This window comes from Manacus candei, unplaced genomic scaffold (assembly GCF_025592945.1).
Source record: "Manacus candei isolate 608988 ecotype Guabito, Panama unplaced genomic scaffold, ASM2559294v1 h1tg000116l, whole genome shotgun sequence".
Lineage (NCBI taxonomy): Eukaryota > Metazoa > Chordata > Aves > Passeriformes > Pipridae > Manacus > Manacus candei.
The window spans coordinates 70,487-96,966 of record NW_026138164.1 but is presented as its reverse complement, the minus strand read 5'-3'; the positions used below and the strand labels follow the sequence as shown (position 1 = coordinate 96,966).

General features: G+C 64.8%; 1 protein-coding gene across 1 annotated transcript; it reads left to right on the top strand.

Annotated features, from left to right (window-relative positions):
• The first annotated feature begins 1,208 nt into the window (after window positions 1–1,208).
• On the top strand, window positions 1,209–26,480 carry VAX2 (ventral anterior homeobox 2). Its single transcript, XM_051770153.1, has 3 exons — window positions 1,209–1,515; window positions 6,711–6,898; window positions 24,845–26,480. Exons 1-3 carry the CDS (start codon window positions 1,224–1,226, stop codon window positions 25,337–25,339), a joined length of 975 nt encoding a protein of 324 aa, XP_051626113.1. The 5' UTR covers window positions 1,209–1,223; the 3' UTR covers window positions 25,340–26,480.

Genomic DNA, 26,480 nt, shown 5'->3' with positions numbered 1-26,480 from the left:
GCCGGGAGCGGCCGTGCCGCTTAACGGGGATTTCGGGGCTCCCCCGCAGCCCCATCGCGGGGAGGCGGTGGCGTAATTGCGGGAGCAGCGGGCGCTCCTTGGACCGCCGGGCTGCGGGGCACCGCGGGGGAGAGGAAACGGAGCCCCCCGAGCCCCCGCCCGGCCCGGGGAGGGGCAGAGCGAAGGGGGGGATTTTTTATTCGTTTCCACCTCGGCTGGCCCTTCCCCGGCCCGGGGGGTTCCGTGGGTGAGCCCCGCGGGAAGGCGGCACCGCCGCCGCTGCCGGGGCCGGGGCCGGGGCCGGGGCCGGGCGGCCGCCGCTGCCGGGGCTCTTTGTTTACCAATCGGTGTCACGGCACGGGAGAGCAGGAAATTGCGTCTGTACCGGGCCGTTAATTTAAAAGCGGCCCTTTCCTCCCCCCGGCCGCTCCCCGGCGCGGCGGGGGCTCTGCCGCCCGCTCCCCGCTCCCGGCTCCGGCGGTGGCCGGGGATGCGCAGCCGAGCGCGGCGGCGGGGGAGGGCCGGGCCGGAGGAATAAGGACCCGGCTCCTTCCCCGGTCCCACCCCCGGCCGCTTCCTCCGCAGCTCCCTCCCCTCGGCCTCCCCTTCCCCTCCCGCCCCCCACTCCCCCTAAAATCATCCCCCCATCTCCCGGTATTGATTTCCCCGCACGCGAATCCCAGCGCGGCGCGGCGAGCCCGGGCACCGGCGGCTCCTTCGCCCGCTCCCACCGGGACCGGCATCGCGACCGGGACCCGCACCGGGACCGGCGCCCCATGGAAGGGCAGCGGCTGCGGCCGGAGCGGCTGAAGTTTGCCCGGAGCGAGGTGCCGCGGGAGGTGGAGCTGGGGAGGGGGCGCGGGGGGGGCTCAGCCGCCTGTCAAAGTTTTAAACTCCTTTTCTCCCCCCCTCGCACCCTCTCGGGACGCCCCGATGGGTCCCCCCCCCCACCCTCCCCACCCCGGTACCACCCCCGGCCGGTGGAGCGGGGAGGGGGGCGCGCTTTAAATGCCGTCCCCCCGGGTGGGAGCGGGCGAGAGGCGGGAGGTGACGGCCCCCGGCGGTCCCCGGCCATGGGGGTGAGCTGGGGCGCCGAGCCCCGGGGGGGCCGGGGAGGGGCGGGGAGGGGAAGGGGTCTGGGGAGGGAGGGGGGGCTCCCTCCCACCCCCCCCGCCTAGTCTTGCCTCCTGCCTCCCTCTCCCCGTCTCTCTCTCTCCCTCCTGATGTTTGATCCCGCCGCGGCGCCCGCAGGGATGAGCGATGGAGGGGCCGAGCCCGGCGGGAGCCCCGTGCTGCTGGCCGAGCCCGCGGCCACCGGGCGGGCCCGGGAGAAGGCGCCGACCCGGGCGGAGCTGGAGAGCGCCCTGCGCGGCGGCGGCGGCGGCGGCGGCGGCTTCAAGGACATCCCCGGAACGTCGGCGGTCAGCCCCGGCTCCTCCAAGGAGTGCGCCCCGGACACCGAGAGCCCGTCGGGGACCGGCGAGGCGGATTACTGCCGCCGCATCCTGGTGCGAGGTACGGGCAGGGTCCCCGCTCCCGGCCCCCGCTCCCCGCTTCCCCCTCCGGGAGTTCCCGCTCCGAGGACGGGGAATCCCCGGCACCGCTTCCAGCGCATCCCGGGCGCTGCCCGGCTGCGTGCTGCGATCTCTCGGCCCCGCCGCTTCCCGTGGCTCCGCTCCGTGCCGCACGGACCGGGCCCGCTGCCCCAGCCCTGCTCCGCCGGGAGCGGGCTCCGAGCGGGGCCGTGCGTGCCCGGCGGGGTCCGGGGGAACGGGCGCGGGGTCACGGACCCCCGGGCCGGCTGAGCCCCGCGGGGACGCGCGGGCGGCGGGAGAGGGGGGACAGCATCGCGTTTGAAGCGATGTCGCAGGAGAAAAGCGTCACGGAGCGGCGGCGGGCGAGGGGGGGGTATTTTTTTTTCCCCTTTATAATATCCCCGGCTCGACCGGGGCTGGGGCACGGCGGGACCCGGAGACGCCGCGTCCCGTATCCCGGATCCCGCCCCGCCGCCCGCGCTCGGTCCCCGCCGGCCCGGGACTCGCCGGGGCCAGCTTGGCTCGTGGCGAACCCCGAGAAGTTTGGGGCGCCTCGGAGCGGCTGCGGCAGGCGGGCAGGGACCGAGCGCTCGCTCGGCTCGGGGCTCCCGCGGCTCCGGGGATGCTCAGCGGCTCCCCCGCTCCCGCAGCCCGGCGCAGCTCGGCGGCCGCCCGGCCATCAGGGCTGAGGCCTCCCGGTCCCCAGCCCAGCGCTCGGGCAGGGCGGCGGGGACCGGAGCCGTGACTTCCCTCCTCACCGCCTCGGGGGCGGCGGGGACCGGAGCCGAGTCCCCGTTCGATCGCCATCCCGGGCCGGGCATCCCGGCGAACGGCCCCGCCGCTCCCGCAGCCTCTTCCCGGCTGTGGCGATGTCAGCGCCTTTCGCTGACAGCCCGGCTGCCGCAGTCCGAGCCCTCCGAGCCCTCCCCGGGCACCGCGGCGGGGCAGCGGGCAGCGCTCGGGGGTCAGCCCGGGGGTCCCGCCCAGGGTAGCCCCCCGTCCCGGGGGTCGCCGAGCGGGGCCGCCGCCGTTCCCGCCGGGGTCAGGCCGGGGTCAGGCCTCTCCTCCGCCGGTTTCAGTCCTACCGAGGCCCTCCCGACGGTCCCGGGGCTGGGAGCGGGGCGGGGGTCGGTGCCCAGGCCCGGGGCAGGGTCCCCGCTGCCCCCGGCCCCGGGGACCCCCACCCTGGAGCGCCCGCTCTCACCATCTTGCTGCAGCCGCCACGGTGCGGACAAAATGGTGGCGGGGAGAATCGCCGCAAATAACCGGGAACGGAGCCGAAATGAAGCGGGGGGGACGCGGCGGGGACAGCGGGTGTGCGGGGCCACGGGCCCGCCGTTCCCCGCCCGCCCCCGGCCGGGGTCCCGCAGCCGGGCAGAGTCGGGGCCGAGCACCGGCCAGGCCCGGGCAGAGCTCCAGGTCGGTTCTATGCAAAGTGGGAGGTTAAAATGCTTATTTTTATATTTTTAAAATGTAATCTTCAACATTTTTAATTCTGCCCTCGCCGCCAGCCCCGGGGACGGGGCCGCATCGCCCCCGCCAGCCCCGGCCCCGGGGCGGGGCGGCTGCGGCGGAGCTGCCGCGACCCCGCTCTAGCCCCGGGGTTCGCCCGCGGTGCCTTCGGTGAGGACGGGGGTCCTGGGCAGCCCCCCGCTCCGGCGGGGCTCTCTCGGGGTCTCGGTCCGCCGCCTGGCACAGCTCGGTACCGGGGACCGGTACCCCGACGCCCCCCGGCCGTGCCCGTCTCGTCGGGCCGGTGGCTCCCGGCCGCCTGCGGGTGGTTTTTCCCGGGGATAACCGGGAGAAGGGCTCGGCGGCGGAGGCAGCCCGGCAGCACCGGGGCCGGTCCCGCTGCCAGCGCGGCCGCTGCAGTCCCGGGGGCGGCGGGGCGGGGTGGGGGCACATCCAGGGGTGCTCCCCCCCTTCCTCCCGGTCACCTCCCGGGGCTGCCCCGGGGCTGGGCCCGGGGTCGCAGAGCACATGGGGGGACCCCGGTGGTGCACTGAGAAGGGCTGCAGGTTCCTGTGCCCCTCAGCGTGTCCCGAGGTGCCACCAGGGCCTCCCCATGGCACAGAGAGGGACTGGGGAGACGTGTTGGGGAGCTGACAGGGTGAGGGGGGGCCCCAAAATGTCCTGGCAGCTGCATTGATGTAGAAACCCTCATGCACAGCAGGGTGTGTGGGATGTCCCTGTGCCAAGGAGAGGTGTCCCTGTGGATATGGGGGTGTGTGGCATGGCCCTGTGCCAGGCAGAAGTGCCCCTGTGGACATGGGTGTGTAGGGGGTGTCCCTGTGCCAGGCAGGGGTGTGCCCTGTGCACACGGGTGTCCTGGGCTCTTTTGGGGGATTTCAGTCCCAGGCCTTGTCCCGGATCCGCTGCCATCAGGTGAATCCCAGTCCCCAAGAGCAGGACGTGCCACCAGGGCCCCGCTGGCGAGGCCGGGGGCTGCAAGAACCCCCCGGGCAGCCACGGCAGGACCTGGCGGGTGTTGGGGGTCCGGGATCCGGCAGCTGATGGGGGAAGGCTCTGCAGAGGGGGTCCCGCAGACAGGGTGGTGCTGTGCCCTTCCTGGCCCGGGGGGACGGCCGTGGGCCCCCAAAACCCGCAGCGGGGAAGGTCTGTGGTGGTGCCCGGCAGCTTTTGGGGGCGAGGATTTTGGGGACGAGGGGTTTGCCTCTCCTCAGCCGAGCTGGCACCGTGGGCTGTGCCCCTTCCCTCCCTCCCCCCCGTGCTGCTCCCCCACCCGCGGCCCAGCTGCCGGGGGGATAACAATAAATAATGCCCGAGCGATGCCGGCGCGGCGAGGGCGGGGGGCAGAGCTGCAGCTGCGGCTCCGAGCCACCAGCCCCGGCTGTTGTTGTGCCGTGGGGCCGGCGTGGGCACGGGCATGGGCATGGGCGTGCGGACGTGGGCTGGGCACCGTCTCTGCCGCCGCTCTCCCCTCACAAAATGGTTCCCGGGCCGGCGTCCCCATCCCGCCGGAAAAGCCGCCGATCCGCCCACAGCCCGTTTCCTTTCCCGCGGCCCCCTGCCCACCCGTGGGCTGTGGGGTGTGGATCTGGTCCCACCAGACCCTCTCCCACCCGGGTTGTCCCCGGTGACTCCTTCGGTGCCGCCCGGAGCCAGCGCGGCCCTACCGGGATGGCACCTCTGCCATGGGGTGGGGAACCGGCTTCGGGAGGTGGGGTTCCTGTCCCAAACCTCCCAAATCTGTGCCTGCTCCCCACTCCCACCATCCCCATGCCAGATCCACCACCCCCACACTGGTTCCTTTGCCCTCATCCCAGCTCCACCATTCCCATCCCAGCTCCACCATTCCCATCCCAGCTCCACCATCCCCATTCCAGCTCCACCATTCCCATTCCAACTCCGCCATTCCCATCCCAGCTCCACCATTCCCATCCCAGCTCCACCATCCCCATTCCAGCTCCGCCATTCCCATCCCAGCTCCACCATCCCCATTCCAGCTCCACCATTCCCATTCCAACTCCACCATTCCCATCCCAGCTCTGCCATTCCCATTCCAGCTCTGCCGTCCCTATCCCAGCTCTGCCATTCCCATTCCAGCTCTGCTGTCCCTATCCCAGCTCCACCATTCCCATCCCAGCTCTTCCATTCCCATCCCAGCTCTGCCGTCCCTATCCCAGCTCTGCCATTCCCATCCCAGCTCTGCCATTCCCATTCCAGCTCTGCCGTCCCTATCCCAGCTCCACCATTCCCATTTCAGCTCTGCCATCCCTATCCCACTCCCACCATCCCCATTCCAGCTCCACCATCCCCACCCCAGCTCTTCCATCCCCATCCCAGCTCCACCATCCCCATCCCAGCTCCACCATCCCCACCCAAGCTCTGCTGTCCCCACCCGAGCTCTGCCATCCCCATCCCGTCTCCGTCACCCCTTCCCAGCCTTCTCCTGGCTATTTTCCCCCTCCCTACCCCAGCCCTTTTCTAATCCCTTCCCGTCTGAGTCAGCCAGAGGGAAGGAAAACCAGTGCCCTCCAGCCAGGGCTGCTGGGGACCCTCCGGTCTTGGGACCCAGCACCCCAAAATCAGGGCCTGGCACGGGGCTGCTTCCCTGGGGCGGTTTTTAACCCTCTGGAAAAGCCACGGGGCAGGAACAGGGAGCTCTGTGGCCAGGGCTCACCCAAACCAGTTTGCCACTGGTGTTACTGGAGCTCGAGGAGGGTCAGCACGAGGAGCACGGGGGGGTTTGGGGTCTGGCAGGACCCGGCGGGTGATTTCCAAGGGTCCTTTTAATTCCTGGTGCCACGCTGGGAGCACCAGCAGTGCCACGGCACAGCACAGGGAGCTGGGAAAGGCTCCTGGCACTCGGGGGGCTCAGGGGGTTTTTGGGAGAGCTGCTCCTTTGCCAGTGGGAATGGAAGCCACGGCGGCTCCTTCGGAGTGGCCACGAGCCACGGCCCACGGCGTGGACGGAGCCGGCGTGGGATTAAACCCTCCGGCTTTGGTTTCCCTGGATAGTCTCAGCCTTTCCCAGCCTCGTAAAATTGGCTGCTGGAACAGGTCAGGGCCACAGCACTTCCCAAACCGGTCCCTTAATAGTGAAACTGCCCCAAAATGGGGGCTGCTGCTTTCCCAGGAAATATTCCTTCAGCGAGGATAATTCTGGAGAGAAGGGAATTGTAATAGAGGTGAATTTTTCCATTATTCCCGAGGAAGGACAATAAAAAAAACCCAAACCATATATTTTTAATTAAACAAACCTTTCATTCTAATTCTTCCTTGGTATAAATCTGCTTTTTGCTCCTGGCTTTCCCAACTGTTATTTCCGGAATGAAACCTTCTGTTTTCCTGAAAAACTTTATGGTTTCTATTTATGTCTTTAAAAAAAAAACCCATAATTTGTGGAGATTTGTTGCCGCTCCCTGGGTATTTATAAACTTACGGTGTTTGGTGCCGGGGGGGAGAACCAAACTATGGGATGGTGCCCGTTTAGCTCCAGCTCGTGGGATTTCCATGGATATTCTGCATCCAGCCCCAGCACTCGGGGCGGCACCAGGGAGGTGATGCAGGGCTGGTGCTGCAGCCGGTCTGTAATTCGATTTAATTAACTTTTCCTGCCCCCACAACTGGGCTTTCTGGACCGGCTCCACCAGCCCCCGGAGATGTTTTTTTTCCTGACGGCTTTTCCCGCTCCCTTCCCCCCCCGTGCAGATGCCAAAGGGACGATCCGGGAGATCGTGCTGCCCAAGGGGCTGGACCTGGACCGGCCCAAGCGGACCCGCACGTCCTTCACGGCGGAGCAGCTCTACCGCCTGGAGCTGGAGTTCCAGCGCTGCCAGTACGTGGTGGGCAGGGAGAGGACGGAGTTAGCGCGGCAGCTCAACCTCTCCGAGACCCAGGTGAGGCTCGGGGGCTCCCCCGCTGGCCGCGGTTCCCAGCCCCGCGGGGGGATCGGAGCTCGGGGGAGGGCTGGGGGGACGCTGCGCTGCTCCGGGGGGACGGTTCTCCCCCACCCCTTTGTCCCGAGCCCGAGGATTGGCTGGTTTGGGGGTGGGGGGGTCTGTAGGGACCCCCCGACGGGCAGCACCACCCCGGAGGGTCCGGCAAAGGGTCAAGGCCAGGCTGGACGGGGCTCGGATCCGCCTGGGCCGGTGGAACGTGTGGGCTTCAGGGGCCCTTCCAGCCCAAACCATTCCATGATCCTGTGAAAGCCGGGAAGAGGAAAGAGCAGGAGGGTGCCAGTGGGGAGCCGAGGACCCCAGGCAGCACCCACGGTGGGGTGGGGAGCGGGGTGGAACGGGGTGGGTGCCGTGGGGGCCGGGCCGTGTCCGAGCCGGTGGGTCCTGCACGGCCCCTGCACCCCAATCCCGGCGGGATGGGGGCCCACTGGGGATTCTCCCTGTGGAACAACAGCCTGGAATGTCTTCTCCATCACCTCCCCGTGCAGATCTCTGGCCATGGGGAGGGATGTTCCCAGTTTTCCCCCGCTGTGCTTGGGGAGACGCGGGCGGGCGGGGCGGGACAGGCTGTGCCGTGTGCCGGGGTTCGTGCTTCTGCTGGGGCTGGGACGGCTTCGGCTTGGAAATGTATGACAAAATAGCAATAATAATTAATAACTTAAATTAAAATACAATAATAACAACAACAAGGACAACAGTGCAGTGCAGAACAGGCAGGGCCGCCCCGTCCCTGCCCTGCCCGGCGCAGCGGGGGACGGTGACACAGTTCCATCGATTCACGCGGGCAAGAATTCCAATTTTTCCAACCCTTCTGTGGAACAACCCCATCCTGGGTGTCGGCAGCCAAGGCCCTGCCTCCAGGCTCCCCTTGTTTCCCAAGGGGGCTGATTTTGGGGGATTCTGCTGTTCTGAGGTGTTCTGGCACAGGGTCTGAGGTGTTTTGGCACTGGGTGTGAGGTGTTTTGGCACTGGATCTGAGGTGTTTTAGCACTGGCTGTGAGGTGTTTTGGCACTGGCTCTGTGGTGTTTTGGCACTGGATCTGAGGTCTTTTGGCACTGGGTGTGAGGTGTTTTGGCACTGGCTCTGTGGTCTTTTGGCACTGGGTGTGAGGTGTTTTGGCACTGGGTGTGAGGTGTTTTGGCACTGGGTGTGTGATATTTTGGCACTGGGTGTGTGATATTTTGGCAGTGGTTCTGTAGGGCTTTGGCACTGGCTGTACGAGGGGGAGCCGAGCTGTGGGGAGCAAAAATAATTCTTGGGGTTTTTTTTGGCGGCAGAACGGGTGGGGTTTGGTAAAGGAAGAGGATTTGGTGTGGGAGGATTTGTTGGTGGCTGTGCCATGGTTGGGAGCAGAGTGTCCCTGCTTCCTGGGATCCCCCTTCCCGGGGTGCCAGTGTCACCTCCGTGGAGCCGGGAGTGGCACGGGTGGGCTTGGCTGTGCCGTGCCAGGGGAAGAGCTTCATCTGCCCGACACAGGGAGCTGGTTAGGGGTCCCTCTTCTTGGAGTCCCTCTTTCTGGGGTCCCTCTTCCCAGGATCCCTCTTCCCAGGTTCCCAGTGTCACCTCTGTGGAGCAGGGAGGGTCACAGGTGGGCTTGGCCGTGCCACACTGCGGGAAGAGCTTTGTCTCCCTGGCGTGGGCAGCGTCTTCTCAGGGTCCCTGTTCCTGAGCTCCATCTCCCAGGGTCCCATGGTGACCTCCATGGAGCTGGGAAAGGCTATGGAAGGCAGGAACAAAGCTTTCCAGTGAGCTGGGCACTGCATAAGGGTCCCTCTTCCCGGGGTCCCTCTTCCCAGGGTCCCTCTTCCCAAGGTCCCAGTGTCACCTCCACAGAACCAGGAATACCAAGGGTGGGCTTGGTCATGCCATGATGGGAAAAGCTTTGTGTCCCAGCCTGGGCAGCCAGAGTGGGATCCCTCTTCCCGAGGTCCCTCTTCCCAGGATCCCTCTTTCTGGCATCCCAGTGCCACCTCCATGGAGCTGGGAGTGACCCAGGTGGGCCTGGCTGTGCCATGCCAGGGAAAGGGCTTTGTCTCCCTGGCATGGGCAGCCGGTCTGGGGTCCCTCCTCCTGGGGTTCCTCTTCTTGGGGTCACTCTTCCTGGGGTCACTCTTCCTGGGGTCACCCTTCCTGGGGCCACCCTTCCCAGGGTCCCAGTGCCAGCTCCATGGGCACGGGTGGGCTTGGCTGTGCCACCGGGGGGGAAGAGCTTTGTCCCCGTGCCGTGGGGGGACGAGGGACACGGGCAGGGGACCCCGGGGCTGGGAGGGCACAGCCTCTCCACAGGGACTGGATTCCCCTCCTTTCCCGCTGTTTGGTGCCTCATTCCTCCCTTCATCCCCCGGTGAGAAAATCCCCCCCCCCCCCCGTGGGCTGGCGCTGCCTCCTCCCCTCCCTCCTTCCCGCACCCTCTTTTCTCCTTCAGCTCTGTCTTTTTAAATCCCTTTCTGTGCTTTTCACACCATTTCCTTCCCTGCAGCGAGTTCCCAGCTGTACCTTCCCGGCTCCCCCCGGCTGCCAGTCCCTCCCCAGCCCCTGCCATCCCCAGGGATCGTCATTCCCGGCTCCCTGCCCGGCTCCCTCCCCTCTCCCTCAGTGGGTGCAGCCCCCCGGGGATGGGTTCAGGCTCTCTGCTCACTCAGGTGCCTCCCGCCCCAGTCCCTGCTGTTCCTGGCTGGCAGGTTTCCCCAGGCATTCCAAGAGCTGGGGGACCGAGTTTGCCAAGACCCCCGGGGTCTGGAGGGCACTGATCCCACCTGGATGTGGCCTGTAGAGGGACAATCACCACCAACCCCTCCCGTCCCACCCAGCTCACCCCCCCATGGGCTCAGACAGGGATGAATCCAACTTTTGCAGCAATCCGAGTGTTTTGGGCACTTCCGGTGATTTCCCTCCCGGTGTTATCCCGGGGCAGCTCCCGGGATTTAGGGCCGTTCATGATTTAACGGGTCAGTTCATTGATCGGGTGTTTTGGTGGAGGGTCCCAACCAGCAGCATCTCGTGGCTGTTTGTTGGTTGGCACTGGAGGTTGGCACAGCCGGACGGATCCTTCCCGGCCCCTCACTGGGTCATACTTTGATCCCAAGGTCGGGACCCTGCTCCAGGTTTCTCTCCGTGCCGGGAGCCCTGGGTGCGATGGGAACCCGCCGTGTCCCACCACGGGAGGGGCGAAGGGAGGGACCCCCAGGGATGGGGGGTTTTGTGCCCGGGAATGTTTGGGGGGGCCGGGATGACTCATCCCCGGGAGGAGGGAGCGCCGCACAGCCCGTGATGAGATGGGAAGAGACGCGGTGGCAGCGCGGCCGGGGAGCGGCAGAACAGCCGAGCGCTCCCGGCAGCACCGCGGACACCCGGCCGGGGGGGAAAGGGCCCTTTTTGGGCTCCCAGTTCTCCTCCCTGGCACCTGAGCCCGCCGGTCGGCAGACCTGGAGGCGGGAGGATCTCACTGCCCGCTCAGGGGAACCAGGACGGGTTGGGAAGGAGGAGATTCCGGCTTTCTTGGGTCTGGATCCAACCCCGGGGTGAGGGGATCAGCCAGGGAGAGAGGGGGATCAGCCAGGGAGAGAGGGGGATCACCCAGAGAAGAGGGGAGATCATCCAGGGAGAGGGGGATCGCACAGAGGAGAGGAGGGATCAGCCAGGGAGAGAAAGGGATCAGCCAGGGAAAGAGGGAATTGCTCAGGGGAGAGGGAGGATCAGCCAGGGGAGAGGGGTGTCACCCAAGGGAGACAGAAATTACCCAGAGGAGAGGGGAGGATCATCCAGGGAGAGGGGGGATCACTCCAAGGAGAGGGGGTCACTCAGAGGAGAGGGGAGGATCATCCAGGGAGAGGGGGGATCACTCCAAGGAGAGGAGGTCACTCAGAGGAGAGGAGGGATCAGCCAGGGAGAGAGGGGGATCAACCAGGGAGAGAGGGGGATCACCCAGAGGAGAGGGGGATCACCCAGGGAGAGGAGGGATCACCCAGAGGAGAGGAGGGATCAGTCAGGGAGAGAGGGGGATCAACCAGGGAGAGAGGGGGATCACCCAGAGGAGAGGGGGATCACCCAGGGAGAGAGGGGGATCACCCAGAGGAGAGGAGGGATCAGTCAGGGAGAGAGGGGGATCACCCAGGGAGAGAGGGGGATCAGCCAGGGAGAGGGGGATCAGCCAGGGAGAGAGGGGGATCACCCAGAGGAGAGAGGGGGATCAGCCAAGGAGAGAGGGGGATCAACCAGGGAGAGAGGGGGATCACCCAGGGAGAGAGGGGGATCAGCCAAGGAGAGAGGGGGATCAACCAGGGAGAGAGGGGGATCACCCAGAGGAGAGGGGGATCAGCCAGGGAGAGAGGGGGATCACCCAGAGGAGAGGAGGGATCAGCCAGGGAGAGAGGGGGATCAGCCAGGGGAGAGGAGATCACCAGGGGAGAGGAGAGGATCAGCCAGGGGAGAGGGGGATCAGTCAGGGGAGACAGGAATCACCCAGAAGTGAAGAGGGATCATCCAGGGAGAGGGGGGATCACCCAGAGGAGAGGAGGGATCAGCCGGGGAGAGAGGGGGATCAGCCAGGGAAAGAGGGAATTGCTCAGGGGAGAGGGAGGATCAGCCAGGGGAGAGGGGGTGTCACCCAAGGGAGACAGAAATTACCCAGAGGAGAGGGGAGGATCATCCAGGGAGAGGGGGGATCACTCAGAGGAGAGGAGGGATCAGCCAGGGAGAGAGGGGGATCACCCAGAGGAGAGGGGATCACCCAGGGAGAGGAGGGATCACCCAGAGGAGAGGGGGATCAGTCAGGGGAGAGGGGAGGATCAGCCAGGGGAGACAGGAATCACCCAGAAGTGAAGAGGGATCATCCAGGGAGAGGGGAATCAGCCAGGGAGAGAGGGAATTGCTCAGGGGAGAGGGAGGATCAGCCAGGGGAGAGGGGGTGTCACCCAAGGGAAACAGAAATCACCCAGAGGAGAGGGGAAGATCATCCAGGGAGAGGGGGGATCATCCAGGGAGAGGGGGGGGATCACTCCAAGGAGAGGGGATCACCCAGGAGAGAGGGGAGGATCATCCAGGGAGAGGGGATCACTCAGAGGAGAGGGGAGGATCATCCAGGGAGAGGGAGGGAATTTCGGGGCTGCTCGTGCTCAGGCCAGGATGCTTCTACCCGCCCAGGGAATTCACCTCCTCCCTCCAGGGATCCCTGTACCTGTTCTCCCCGCGCCCTCTGTGCTTTTCCTAATTAATCCACGGACGTGATTAGCGTTAAATGGCTTTAATTAACCCGGAGAATGTTTTCACTGGGGAATGTTTCCCTGGAGATGTGGAGCTGCCGCGGCTGATCCCGGGAGAGCCCTCAGGCCCTGGGATGAGCTGGTGGGGGCTGCCCCAGCCCACCCAAATCCAGAGAGCAGCCGTGTCCGTGTGTCCGTGTGTCCGTGTGTCCATGTGTCCGTGTGTCCATGTGTCCCTGTATCCCTGTGTCTGTGTGTCCCTGTGTCCCTGTGTTCCTGTGTCCATGTGTCCGTGTGTCCCTGTGTCCATGTGTCCATGTGTCTGTGCATCCGTGTGTCCGTGTGTCCATGTGTCCGTGTGTCCCTGTGTCCATGTGTCCCTGTGTCCATGTGTCCATGTATCCCTGTGTCCATGTGTCCGTGTGTCCATGTGTCCGTGTGTCCCTGTGTCCGTGTGTCCCTGTGTCCATGTGTCCATGTATCCCTGTGTCCATGTGTCCGTGTGTCCATGTGTCCGTGTGTCCATGTGTCCGTGTGTCAGTGTGTCCGTCTGTCCATGTGTCCGTGTGTCCGTGTGTCCCTGTATCCCTGTGTCCCTGTGTCCCTGTGTCCGTGTGTCCCTGTATCCCTGTGTCCTTGTATCCCTGTGTCCATGTGTCTGTGTGTCCCTGTGTCCGTGTGTCTGTGCATCCGTGTGTCCCTGTGTCCATGTGTCCATGTGTCCATGTGTCCCTGTATCCCTGTGTCTGTGTGTCCGTGTATCCCTGTGTCCCTGTATCCATATATCCCTGTGTCCCTGTGTCCCTGTGTCCCTGTATCCATATATCCCTGTATCCCTGTGTCCGTGTGTCCGTGTGTCCACACACCCGGCTTTCTCCGGGAGGCTCGACCCGAGTCCTGGTGGAAAAGTTCCCCTCCCCAGTGTCCTTAAGGGCTGGGAAGCACGGGCAGGGCGGGCAGCAGGACCCCGGGGGATGGCCGAGGGGGATAATTCCCACAAATCCCTGCTCAGGAGGGCTGGGATGGGATGGACCGGCTGAGGGGATTTGCTCTCTGGGTCAGGAGTTCAATGCCAGGCTCAGGTTCAAGTGGCCCGCTGTGTTTGCCAGCTCTCCCTGCCCTCCTGGGAGCGGGGACAGGGCTGGGACACCCCGGACAGGGCCCTGAGCCTTGTCCCTGTGCCAGGACACAGCTCCTCCCTCCCCAGGGGCTGCAGCCTGGGGGGGTCGTGCCCGGGGGCTCTGCTGGGAACTCCTGGGAGACCCTGGGATGGGGCACAGAGCGTGGAGGGGTCAGTGGGGCACTTCCAGGAAAGGTTCGGGTTGGATATTGGGGAAATTCCTTCCTGCCAAGGGCTGTCCAGCCCTGGCACAGCTGCCCAGGGCAGTGCTGGGGTCCCCATCCCTGGGGGGGATTTAAAATCCGTGTGGATGTGGCACTGGGGGCCGTGGGCTGGTGGTGGCCTGGGCAGCGCTGGGGGAATGTTGGACCCGATGACCTCGGAGGGCTTTTCCAAGATTCAGTGATTCCATGATTCCTGCCCGGCTGCTGGCACGTCCTTGGGACTCCCCTGGAGCTCCCCTGGCTGGGATGGGCTCCATCCCGACCTTCCTGGGACAATCTCTGGGGCCATCCTGGTGCAGGTTGGGCTCCTCCAGCTCCACCAGTGCCCCGGAGCCCCCTGTGACCCCCAGCCCGGAGCAGAACGTGGGCGAGAGGCAGAGGAGGGGCAGGAGGGGCTATTTATAGCCTGGCAATTAAGATGATGCTGTTAAAAATTAATCTCACCTCAGGTTAACAACTCTCAGTCCCCACAGCCAGAGAACAAGGGAGCAGGGGGTGGTGCTGGCCCAGGATCTCTCTCCCAGGGAGAGGAGCAGGGAAACCGAGGGCAGGAGGAGGAGGTGGGAGTCCCCTGGGGCCTGAGCACCCCCGACCCCCGTCTCTGCCTGCCCTGGGACACGGGGCAGGATGAAGGGACCCACGCCAGGAGTGTCCCCTCCTCGTGCTCAGCCCCCCTTGTCACATCTCTGGGCAAACAGGTGACTTTTAAATGGCCAGAGGGCAGGGTAAGGTGGGATTTGGGGAAGGGATTCCTCCCTGTGAGGGTTGTGAGGGACTGGAATGAATTTCCAAGGAAAGCTGTGGCTGCCCCATCCCTGGAAGTGTCCAAGGCCAGGTTGGACGGGGTTTGGAGCAACCTGGGCTAGTGGAAGGTGTCCCTGCCCATGGAACAAGAGCTTTAAGGTCCCTTCCAGTTTGGAATTCTGTGATTCAGTGGTTCTTTTCTGAGGAGGCCTCCAGCCATCCCTCCACCCATCCCTCTATCCATCCCTCCATCCCTCCCTCCATCCACCCATCCCTCCATCCATCCCTCCATCCATCCTTCCACCCCTCTCTCCCTCCATCTCTCTGGTACTTTTCCGGGGGGGTTGGACTCGCCCTTGGAGCAGGAGCCCACCCCATTTCCCTGGAGCAGTTCCCCGACCCAGCCCCTCGAGGGATCTGGGATGCTCTGAGGGATGTGGGGGCAGGATATGGGGACAGTGTCCTGCTGCCAAAACCTTGGGCGTGGGTGGCCGTGGGGGACATCAGACCCCACTCACTGAGTGACCCCAGACCAGCCTGAGTGACCCCACATCAGCCTGGGTGATCCCACATCAGCCTGAGTGACCCCACTCATTGAGTGACCCCAGACCAGCCTGAGTGATCCCACTCACTGAGTGACCCCATATCAGCCCCAGTGACCCCACTCATGGAGTGACCCCACATCAGCCCAAGTGACCCCACTCACTGAGTGACCCCACACCAGCCCCAGTGACCCCACACCAGCCCCAGTGACCCCACTCATGGAATGATCCCACACCAGCCCCAGTGACCCCACACCAGCCCAGCGATCCCACCTTCGGTGCCTCCCGGGTGGGATCCGGACACGGCGGGCACGGGGAGGGCGGGAGGGGGTCCCGTGTCCCGGTGCCCCCGGCGATGCCCAGGAGCAGCGGGGTGCCCTTCCCACCTGCCAGCCTGCGTCAGAGCACGTTGGTGGAGTGGCCCGGCCCACGTGGCCCCGCTAATCCGGCCCCTCCTCGCCGCGGGGGCACAGGGGGGTCACCCCGGGGCCGCGGGGCCCTGCCCGGGGGGCAACAAACCCCCACGGGGGCAGGACCGGGCTGGCACAGCCCCCCAGACCCTCGGGAACACTCCTTTTGGGTCCCAAAAGGGAGCTGGGGAAGCGGGTTTGGGCCTCTTGGTGGGGATTGGGGAACATTTCCAAAGAGGGGAGAGCAGGGACAAAGGGACCCCCGGGAAACTGGGCTCTGCTGCCCCGGGATGAGCTGGGTACGGGGTACCCCAAAATATCCGGGTGCCTCTGCAGCTCCCCAAGCTCAGCTGGCAGCGGGTGAAGTGACCGATGGAAACAAACGGGAAACAACTGACTGGGGTTTTTAGCATTGAGCGTTTTCAATCAAAAATATCCCCCAGTTTCAGAATCTGTGGGGGAAAAATCCGGTTCTCGGTGACACAGGAGAACTGGGTGTTCCCAGGGTGACCTCCAGGGCTTCCTCAGCACCCTCCAAATGGATACCATTTAAATATTTTCCTAAAAACGGTGGAAATTGGGTTTGGTGATGGTTTTGGAGCTGGTCCCGATGCTGGGACAGGAACCCCAAACACCCACCCACGCCCTCTGAGGGGGTGTGGGGTGTCCCTGCCAGGGGGTGTCTCCCGCCCATCCCAGTGCTCCCTGCAGCCCCAGGGAATGGGGGAATTCACCCTCCAGGCTTTGCCGGTGCCTCCAAGGCCAGCGGTGGCCTCTGCCCCGTTTCGGGGTGTCCGAGGACGGTCCCTCGGGGTCACCTCGCCCTGGGACCCCCAGGCTGGGTGGGGGAGGACGTGTCACCCCGGCAGACCTGCCTGCAGAGCCCAGCCCCAAACCTGATCTCCTTCCCTGCTCCTTCATCCAAGTTTTCCATCTCCCAAGGGTACCGGAGCACCCGGGGGGTTCCCCGGCCGTGAAGTAGAAAATATCCCGAATTTTGGAGGAGAAGCAGGACATTTTTGGGTGGAATTTTGGATCAGTGGAGGGGAAGGGGACGAGATGAGGTCCTGGCCGAGGGCACGGCCCTTGGTGGCTTGGGGACAATTCCCCCCTTGGCTGTCCCCACGGTGTGGCTGGAACCACATTCCCAAAGGTGCCCTTCCCGGGCTGTGCAGAGGGTTTGGGGGGTGGCACAGGGGGGTGTCCCCAGGGGGTGTGGGGGCCAGAGGGGGAGCCGAGGGATGGATCCATCCCCGGGGAGAGGCAGAGGGCTCACGGAGCCGTCCCGAAAGCCGTGGGTTGGGGCGGCAATCCCAGCTTACACAACGCGCCGAGCCCCACCGGGACGGAGGGAGGAGGAGGAGGAGGAGGAGGAGGAGGAGGAGGAGGAAGGTGCCAGGCCACGATGGCGGGTGCCAGGCCGGGTCCCGGCGTGCCCCGCGCTGCAGCGGGTGTCAGCTGATGGCGGTGGGAGCTAATCCCGGCCAGGAAATGGCCCCGCTCGGGAGCTGGGAATAGCCTGGGATGGCGGCTCCGGGGGCCGCACGTGAGCGTGGGGCGCGTGACGGCAGCGGGGTCAGCGCCGGGGCAGCACCTCCGGAAAATAAACACCACCAAAGACCCCAAACACGGCCCAGTCCTGCCCGGACGGGATCGGCCCCTTCGGCCGCCGAGCGCCCGGAGATGGGGAGCTCTGGTGGTTTGGGAATGCTGCCGTGCCGGAGCGCGGGCTGGTGGAGTTCCCGCTGCCCGGGAGCTGGGTGGGCAGGGATGGGGGCCTTGGGATCCCACCAACAAACCGTGCTGGCTCCGGAGCCACGTCCCGGCGCGGCTCAGCCCTGAGCCCGAGGGGTGATGGAAAACATGAGTGGGAAAGAGAGGAGAGCACTGTGTGATCCCCCTGGATGGAATGCGGGATGAGGGGCGGGTGATGGATGATGGATGGATGATGGATGGATGATGGATGGGTGATGGATGGATGATGGATGGGTGATGGACAGGGACGTGTGAGGTGGTTGCTGGACCCAGACCCTCCACAGATCCCGGGATCTCCGAGCGCCGTGGGATGAGGAGCTCCCACCCTTTGCCTGTCCATCCCTGGAGCGTGCGGGGGGCTCGGCCTGCTGGGGAAGGGTCTCGGTCGGGATTAACCGCCTGGAAATCACTCCCCGTGGAGCCCTGAGGTGTGTGAGGAGGGGGGGGTGGGAGCAGCATCCCCGCTCCCGCGTGGCAGGCGGGACAAGGGGCCCAGGCTCCGGCGCTCCCCATGATCCCGGCACAGGATTCCGGGATCAGCCCCCTCGTGTGCTCCATCCCGGTGCCGACAGGCATGGAAAACCACGCTCGTGGCACAGGATGGGCTGCTGGGAGCAGGGCTGGCAGCTCCCGGCGTGCCCTGGCACGGGTGTTGCGTGTCTGGAGACGGTGCCGAGGGCTTGGGATGGTGCCATGGGTTCGGAATGGTGCCGTGGGCTCGGGATGGTGCCGAGGGCTCGGGATGGTGCCGTGGGCTCGGGATGGTGCCGAGGGCTCGGGATGGTGCCGTGGGCTCCGGATGGTGCCGTGGGTTCGGGATGGTGCCAAGGGCTCGGGATGGTGCCATGGGCTAGGGATGGTGCCAAGGGCTCGGGATGGTGCTGAGGGCTCCGGATGGTGCCGAGGGTTCGGGATGGTGCCAAGGGCTCGGGATGGTACCGTGGGTTCGGGATGGTGCCAAGGGCTCGGGATGGTACCGTGGGCTCAGGATGGTGCTGTGGGCTCCGGATGGTGCCGGGGGTTCGGGGCGGTGCCGTGGCCTCGGGATGGTACCGTGGGCTCGGGATGGTGCCATGGGCTCGGGATGGTGCCAAGGGCTTGGGATGGTGCCGTGGGCTCCAGATGGTGCCGAGGGTTCAGGATGGTGCCGTGGGCTCGGGACGGTGCCGTGGGCTCCGGATGGTGCCGTGGGCTCGGGATGGTGCCGCGTTCCCATGTCTGTTCCCCTCTCCATGTGCTGCCTCCCACCCCCTACCCGGCACTGGGGAACCGGGGGGCACGGGGGGACGTGGGAGACGTGACCCCATCCCAAGGCTCCGCTCTGGGAGCTCGCCCGACCCCGTGTCCGTGTGCTCCGAGTCCCCGGCGCGACGGGCTCCGGCATTCCAAGCTCAGTGACATTTGGGATGACATTCCAGGTGCGAGGGAGCGGGTGGGGTGAGGCTCCCCCGCCTCTCTCCCGCTCTGGGGGGGACGGGACGGAGGGTGGGGGATCCAGGGAAGGAGATCCGGGCAGAGGGAAGAGCAGCGGGAGGAGAAATCCAGGGGGAACTCGGGGGCTCGTTGTGTAACGGGGGGGATAAAATAAAATAAAATAAATAAAATAAAATAAAATAAAGAAAATAAATAAAATAAAAAAAATAAAATAAAATAAATAAAATAAAATAAATAAAATAAAATTAAATAAAATAAAATAAAATAAAATAAATAAAATAGATAAAATAAAATAAAATAAATAAAATAAATAAAATAAAATAAAATAAAATAAAATAAATAAAACAGGAATCAAATAAAACAACAGAAAATAAAAGGAAGTAAAAGCAAATTTCCTAAAGGAAAAGGAACAGAAGAGGATAAAGCAAAGTAAAGTAAAATAAAATGGAATAAACCAAGATAAAAATGGAGTCGAATAGAACCGAAATTAAACGGAGCAGGATAGAACAAAGTGAAATACGGTAGAATAGAACAAAAGATGAAATACAGTAAATAAAAATAAAAAATAAAATACAGTGAATAGAGTAGAACAAAATAAAATAACATGTAGTAAATAAATAAAAATATAAAATAGAATAGAACAGATTAAAATGTAATTCTGTACAATTCAATAGAATGCAATAGAAAAATAAAGTGACATAAATTTAAATAAAATAAAATAAAATAAAATTAGGTTAAACAGCTCCTGGCTGCCTGAGTTGGATGCAGAAGGTGACACAGCTCAGGAGGGACTCAGGGACTCCTGCCGAGCTCTCCAAGGGCTCCACATCCCATTTTCCAAGCCAACCAGGGCCCCGTGGACACTGTCACTGCAGGAAAAGCTGTTGGCAGTGCAGGGAATCGCAGGATTTGCTTTTCCAGCAGCAGTCAGGGCTTTCCCTGCCCTTCTCCTCAGAGGGAATGGGGAGAACGGACGAGGAGGAGCTTCAGGGAGAGGGAAAAATATCAACATCATAATATATAAATATAAAATATAAAATAAAATACATCATATAAAAATACAGTACAGGGAATACATTACATGTTTTATATAACACATACATTAGACATTATATATTATATACAAAAGATAACACATAGACTGTGAAATATTTATTAGAAAATAGAAATAATATGTAATACAAAATTGTGTGTGTGTGTGTATATATTTATATATACATCAAATTTTCTATTATTTTTTTTATTTGCACCATTCCCATAACTGGGAATGGGATGGGATTACACAGCTTTTGGGGGGTGAAGCCCCCCATGCACTGGTGACATCAGGGGGGGTGGGACAAGGGGGAGGGGCTCTGTGGGGACACGGGGAGGGGTCCCAGCTGGATTCCCCCCACGCTCTGGGAAGGGTCTCCCAAAAGGACCAGGCTGCAGGTTTGGACCTTCCAAATGGCTTTTTTCCCCAAAAAAATGCCGTGAGGTCTGACATTCCTGGTCACTGCCTGCACCCTCTGGAGCCAGGCTGGGAGAGCTGGGGGGGTTCCCCTGGAGAAGAGAAGGCTCCAGGGAGAACTGAGAGCCCCTGGCAGGGCCTGAAGGGGCTCCAGGAGAGCTGGAGAGGGACTGGGGACAAGGGAGGGAGGGACAGCACACAGGGAATGGCTTCAGACTGGACAAATGGAGATTTAGGTGGGATATTGGGAAGGAATTGCTGGCTGGGAGGGTGGGCAGGCCCTGGCCCAGGTTGGGCAGAGAAGCTGTGGCTGCCCCTGGATCCCTGGAAGTGTCCAAGGCCAGGTTGGAGCAACCTGGGCCAGTGGAAGGTGTCCCTGCCCATGGCAGGGGGTGGCTCTGGGTGGGGTTTAAGGCCCTTTCCCCCCCAGACCATCCCGGAATTGCGGGATCTGCAGCTCTGCAGGCCGTGCTCCCGCCTCTCCCGGTGCCGTGTCTCGCACTCGGCGTCTCCCGGGGCTTCCCGAGCGGCTCCTCTGCTCGGCTCCCTCCTCCCTGTCCTTGGAGAGTCCCCTTCCCTTCCCTTCCCGCTGCCCCCGCTCCCGCTCTCCGGGCACAGCCGGGCCCTCCTGCTCTCCCCGTCCGTGTCCAGCCTGGCCCTGTCCCGAATGTCCCCCCCGGTCCCGGGTCCCACAGCCCCAGGGTGGGCACTCGGAGCCCCCAGCAGCCCTGGGCGATTCCCGGGATTTGTCCCCCTCTCCCGGTGCCCTCCCGGCCGGATGTCCCGGCTGTCCCCAGAATGGCACGGCTGGGAATTAGCCTTCCTAGGGAAGGGGTGTCCTTGCTCTCCCTCTCCCCTTCCAGCCACGGTCTGGCAGGAACCGAGATATTCCAGAGGGCTGCATCACCTCCTCCAGGGATGCCGGAGCGGTGCCCACCGGGAATGTCCCGGCCTGGTGCTCCCCGGACCCTCCAGGCCGAGCCGGGAAGGGCGTCGGTGCCGCGGCACCGGCACAAGGAAAGCGAGGAAGCTGCTTTTTGTAGGGAAGGAAAAGCTCATCCATCGGGAGCGATTTGGCAAAGCCGCGGCGGCCGAGGGGGCCGTGAGGGAGAGCGGAGTGAGGGAGGAGGAGGAGGAGCCGGAGCTGAGGGGGGACGAGGAGGGAGGCCGAGGCTGGAGGGGAATTACTCATGGAGCTGTCAAGGGCTGCGTCTGGCTGAGCTCATCCACGTCCTCCGAGAGGGACTCGGGGCTGAGCATAATGGAGGCTGAAAAGGACAGGGAGCCACTAATTAGGGACAAGTTGCAGATGAACTTCAGCCGCCGAGGCAAACGCGGCCCCGCTCCTCTGCCGTGTCACCGGGGCGGGCGGGGAAGGGCTCCTGTCACCGGGGCAGCCCCGAGGGGACGGGGTTAGAGCAGAGGGCTCGGGCGGGGAAGGGCTCCTGTCACCGGGTCAGCCCCGAGGGGACAGGGCTAGTGTGGAGGGCTCGGGTGGGGAAGGGATCCTGTCACCGGGGCAGGGTTGGTGCAGAGGGCTCGGGTGGGGAGGGGATCCCGTCACCGGGCCAACCCCGAGGGTATGGGGTTAGAGCAGAGGGCTCGGGCGGGGAAGGGATCCCGTCACCGGGCCAGCCCCGAGGGGACAGGGTTGGTGCAGAGGGCTCAGCCGGGTCGGGCTCTGTGGGGTGCTGGGTGCAGGCGAGAGCCACAGAGGGGAGTCCGGGGTGGGAGAACCTCCTGGGAGAGAGTGGGGTGCAGAGGGAGGGCAGGGAGGGCCCCAGAACGTGTTTCTGTCTGTGCCTGCAAGTGCAGGTGCGTCACCCCCGGTGGCATCAGCCAGAGCTGGTGACGGCACCGGGAGCACAGGATATTCCAGCTGGGAAGGGGCTCGGTGCCGGGACAGGATCCCGGCAGCAGCACTGGGAAGGGGGAACCCAGTGGATCCTCTTCATGTAAGGAGCATATTTCCACCCTTCCACACTGGAACCCCTTGTCAGAATTATCAGTCATGGAATGGTTTGGGAGGGAAGGGACCCAGTCCCACCCCCTGCCATGGGCAGGGACACCTTCCACCAGCCCAGGTTGCTCCATCCTGGCCTTGGACACTTCCAGGGATCCAGGGGTAGCCACAGCTTCTCTGCCCAACCTGGGCCAGGGCCTGCCCACCCTCCCAGCCAGGAATTCCTTCCCAACATCCCATCTATCCCTGCCCTCTGGCACTGGGAAGCCACTCCCCCTTCCACTGTCACTCCGTGCTCCTGCCTTGAGGGGTTTCCAGCCCATACCTGCTGACCCCCCCTGATGTCCCCAAGTCCTTGCATTCCCTGAACCCCCGTGGCTGTTCCCTTTCCTGCCCCACCCGGGATACTGCACAGTGGGATCAGCTGCACCCGCCCCTTCCCGAGGGATTTGGTCCTTCCCTTGGGATGCTCCGGAGGCTCCTGCTCTGACGTGTCAGGGCTGTGGCTCTGCTCGGGTGGCTTCTTCTGACAGCAGTGAGAGAGGGAACTGATCCCTGGTGTCAGGCTGGATACTGGGATAGGAATTGGGAGGGAATATTGGGAAGGATATTGGGAAGGAATTCCTGCCTGTGAGGATGGAGAGGCCCTGGCACAGGTTGCCCAGAGAAGCTGTGGCTGCCCCTGGAAGTGTCCAAGGCCAGGTTGGACAGGGTTTGGAGCAGCCTGGGCTGGTGGGAGGTGTCCCTGGGCAGGGATTGTGTCAGGGGGGCTCTGGAGCATCCCCTGGTTTGGGGCTCAGGGCTGGAAGTGCCCCTCAGCCCAGAGGGTGGGATCCAGCACATCCCATCGTCTCTGATCTCCCCGGCACAGGGATGGGGCAGCTGCACCCAGGAGATGCCAGACCTGACCCGTGGGCTCTCCCTGCCCATCCCTGAGGACATAATCCCACTGATGGGGATTTTTTGGAGCTCCTGCTCTTCCGGAGTTGCTGCCTGGGGGATGTTTGGAGCAGAGAGTGCCAGGGCTGTGTGTTCCTGGTTGGATTTGTGCTGGGCCTTTGTTAAGGTGTCACTGCTGAGCTGGTTTGAGGGGCTCTGTGGGCCCTGTTTGGTCTCACCCACTGCATGTTTGGGGTCTGCACTGCCCAGGATTCGGCAGCTCCAGGAGGTCCCCACGGGAGGAGCTGGTGGGATGGTAGTTCTGCCTCAGGCCATGCCCAGGGACACGGGACTGTGCCCAAAACCACCCCAACTGCCAGCACGGAGCGACACGGGGGTGCTGGGGTGGGGACATCAGCCCTGGGGGCCCGGCCGGGCTGTGCTGGTGGGGTGGGGACATCAGCCCTGGGGGTCTGGCCGGGCTGTGCTGGTAGGGGGGGGACATCAGCCGTGGGGGCCCGGCCGGGCTGTGCCAGCCACCCCGGGGGAGGGAGGGACATTCCCCGTGCGGGGGTGTGTGGGCAGGGGATGCCCGTGGGACGAGGGGGGTAGGGCGTGGGCCGGCAGCACCGGTGGTCCCAGGGGGTGCTGGCCCCGCGGTCCGGGTGTCCCCCATTGCCCGGGAGCTCCTGCCCAGCCTCCAGCCGCCCGGGCCGGCGGCAGCTCCTCTGTTGTGTCCCTGGGAAGGGGCCGGGGCGCCGGGACCTCCTCCACCCCCACGCTCCATTAGCTCTGCACTGTGGCTCTATTGTGCTGGGGACGCGTGAGGGCCGTGCCACCGAGGGACTGTCCTGCCCCCGCGAGCTTCCGATGACTCCGAGGGGTCCGAGACCTGCTGGCCCCGGAGCGGGGGGGACGCGGCCCGGCCGTGTCCTACCCCGGGGTCCCGCCAGCGCCCGGCCCGGCCCCGCTCGTGCCGCCCCCCGCCCACCGCGCTCTAATCCGAGTGTCTTCCCATCCGTCTCCTTCCCTCACCTCCGTCTCCGTCTGTCTGTCTGTCCCTCACGCCTCTCTCTGTCTCTCTCTCTGCCTCTCCTACCCCTCTGCTCTGCCAGGGAGGGAGGGAAGGGGGGCTGCCCTCCCAGCTCAGGGGGGGGACCCGCGGGCTGGGGACCGGGTCCCACCCGAGGGAGGCAGGGGCAGTTTTGGGGCAGTTTTGGGGCAGGGGGATCCCGCGGGGCTTCAGCCTGGGCTCGTTCCCGACCGTGGCCAGAGGCAGGTTGGGGTGGGGGTGTCCCCAACTGGGTCCGTGCCCAGAGATCCAGGGCCACCAGGAGCCACCCTGTCCCCTCACGGGGACCCCAGCACGGCCGGGGACCCTCCCCCTGCCCCGGCGAGGGAAGGGTTTGCAGGTGGGGACATAAATTCGGGTCTGAAGAGCATCTGCGAGGAGAACCCAGCACGTCCCGTAGCTCAGCATTCCCGGGAGAACCAGCACAGGGCAGAGCCGGGCACGGCGGGGGGGGCTCAGCCCCGGGCTCTGCGCTCCGGGTTACTGTCCCCAGGGTCCCATCTCTGGGGTCCCATATGTGGGGTCCCACCCATGGGGTCCCATCCCCAGGCTCCTGTCCCTGGGGGCCCATCCTCGGGTTCCCAGCTCTGGGCTCCTGTCACGAGTCCCGTCCCTGGGGTCCCATCCCTGGGGTCCCATCCCCGGGGTCCCATCCCTGGGGTCCCGTCCCTGGGGTCCCATCCCTGGGGTCCCATCCCTGGGGTCCCGTCCCTGGGGTCCCATCCCTGGGGTCCCATCCCCAGGCTTCCGTTCCCAAGAGTTCAGTTCCTGGGCTCTCCTCCCCAGGCGCCCTTCGCTGGGCTCCCAGCCGCAGGGTCCCAGCCCCAGGCTCCCGTCCCGCTCCCTCCCGGCGCTGCAGGAATTCCGCTCTCCCCGGGAGCGGCAGGCGGGGGCGGCTCTGGGCAGTTCCCCCGGCGGAGGACGGATCTCGCTTGGGCGTTTATTTTAATACGTCTCTCTCTCTTTCTCGTATCTCTCACTCTCTCCTGGTTCTCGCCTCTCTCTCCCCGGCCCCCCCGCGCTCTCTTTCCGTCCGTGCCTTTCTGTCCCCCCTCCCTGCCCATCCCGTCCTCCCGCAACCCCCCCCCAAGGTCAAGGTCTGGTTCCAGAACCGCCGCACGAAGCAGAAGAAGGACCAGAGCAGGGACTCTGAGAAACGCTCCTCCACCACCTCCGAGTCCTTCGCCACCTGCAACATCCTCCGGCTGCTGGAGCAGGGCCGGCTGCTGTCGGTGCCGGCCCCCCCCAGCCTCCTGTCCTCCGCCTCCAACCCCCTCGCCAGCCCCGCGGGCAACGGCTCCGGCCTGGCCACGCCGGGCCCCGCGTCCCCCGGGCTGGGCGGCGGGAGCAGCCCCCCGGCACCGGCGGCCTTCAGCCTGCAGGTCCCGTCTCTCGCCTCCTCGTCCTCCTCCTCCTCCTCCTCCTCGCCGCGGCTGCCGGGGGGGCCGCTGTGCTTCGGGGGGCCGCTGCTGGGCAGCCTGCACGACCTGCCGGGCGCCTACGGACTGGGCACCTCCGCCTTCGAGCCTTACACGCGGCTGGAGAGGAAGGACAATTCTATACCCAGCAAGAAGCCGAGCCCTTAAAATCAAAACGAGTGTCAAAAGGTGTCCCCCCCCCTCCGCCGTCCCCTGCGCCCCCCGCGCCCCGCGCCGGGGCCTCGTTGGGCTCGTGGGATGCGGGAGGTGGCTCGTCCCGGTGGGAATGTGCACGGCCGGCCCTCGCTCCAGGCACAGCGCTGGAGCCGCGGGTGTCACACGTGGGGGGTCCCCGGGGGTCCCGTGTCACCGGTGCCGCCCCGTCCCTCACCGACGCCGCTGGACCTGCCGCCGCACCCTCTCCAGGTACCGCCCGCGGGCTGTGCTGGGAGAGCTCGGGGGGGCCGGGGGGTCGCCGCTGCCCCGTGGGCTTTCGGTGCCTCTCACGGGTGGGCCCGCGGAGCTCTGATCCCCCTGGACTGTCCCCCCGGGGTCCGCGGTGTTGGGGTCACCCCGGGGGGCAGGGGGGCACCCCAAAAGGGAGAGCGGAGGGCGGCGCCGGGCTCTGTCCCCGCCCGGCCGGGGTGTCCCTGGACCAGGGTCGTGCCTCAGTTTCTCCACCTGCGAAGGGCCGCGTGTCCTGCCCGAGGTGTCCTCGCAGCGTCCCGGTGGCCGTGGGCTCCAGGCGCTGCTCCCGTGGGATACTGGTCCTCAGAGGGCACACCACCGGGTCCGGGGGGTGGGTGATGTCCCCAACCCCCCCAGGGGTCCCTGTGATCGGACCAAGACGCTGCCCCTACTCGTGGGACACCCCCAGGCTCCTCCTCTGCTCGTGCAGAGCCAAAGCACCGCCCTGCACCCGCTTCGGTGCCGCCCCAGCCCGGCAAACCCCTCAGGGACCCCCTCCGACCGCCCCGAGGGGGTTGTGGGGAGCCGGGGGCCGCCCACCGTCCTGAACCCCCCCAAGGACACCCCCCGAGGGGGACGTGGCAGAGCTGTGGGCAGTTGTGACACCGGGATCTGCCCCTCTGGGTCGGGTCTTTGCCACCGCCGGGGGCCTGAAGCCCCCCCAGACCCAGCGCGGGGTGCTGAGCGCTCGGCGCGGGCACTGGGGGAGCCCCACCCTGAGCACGGGCCTCGCAAACCACCCCCCACACCTCGATCCCACCCCCGGCAGCCCCGGGGTCCGTCCCAGAGAGGTGCGGAGCCCCCCGGGCGGCCTTTTCCCCCCCGGCCCCTGATCCCGGAG

What these genes read in the sequence shown, in the direction of transcription:
- VAX2 (XM_051770153.1), top strand. Translation starts at nt 1,224, where the DNA reads ATGTTTGATCCCGCCGCGGCGCCCGCAGGGATGAGCGATGGAGGGGCC. An exon ending in CCGCCGCATCCTGGTGCGAG is followed by an intron (nt 1,516 to 6,710) that starts GTACGGGCAGGG and finishes CCCCCCGTGCAG; the next exon opens with ATGCCAAAGGGACGATCCGG. An exon ending in TCAACCTCTCCGAGACCCAG is followed by an intron (nt 6,899 to 24,844) that starts GTGAGGCTCGGG and finishes CCCCCCCCCAAG; the next exon opens with GTCAAGGTCTGGTTCCAGAA.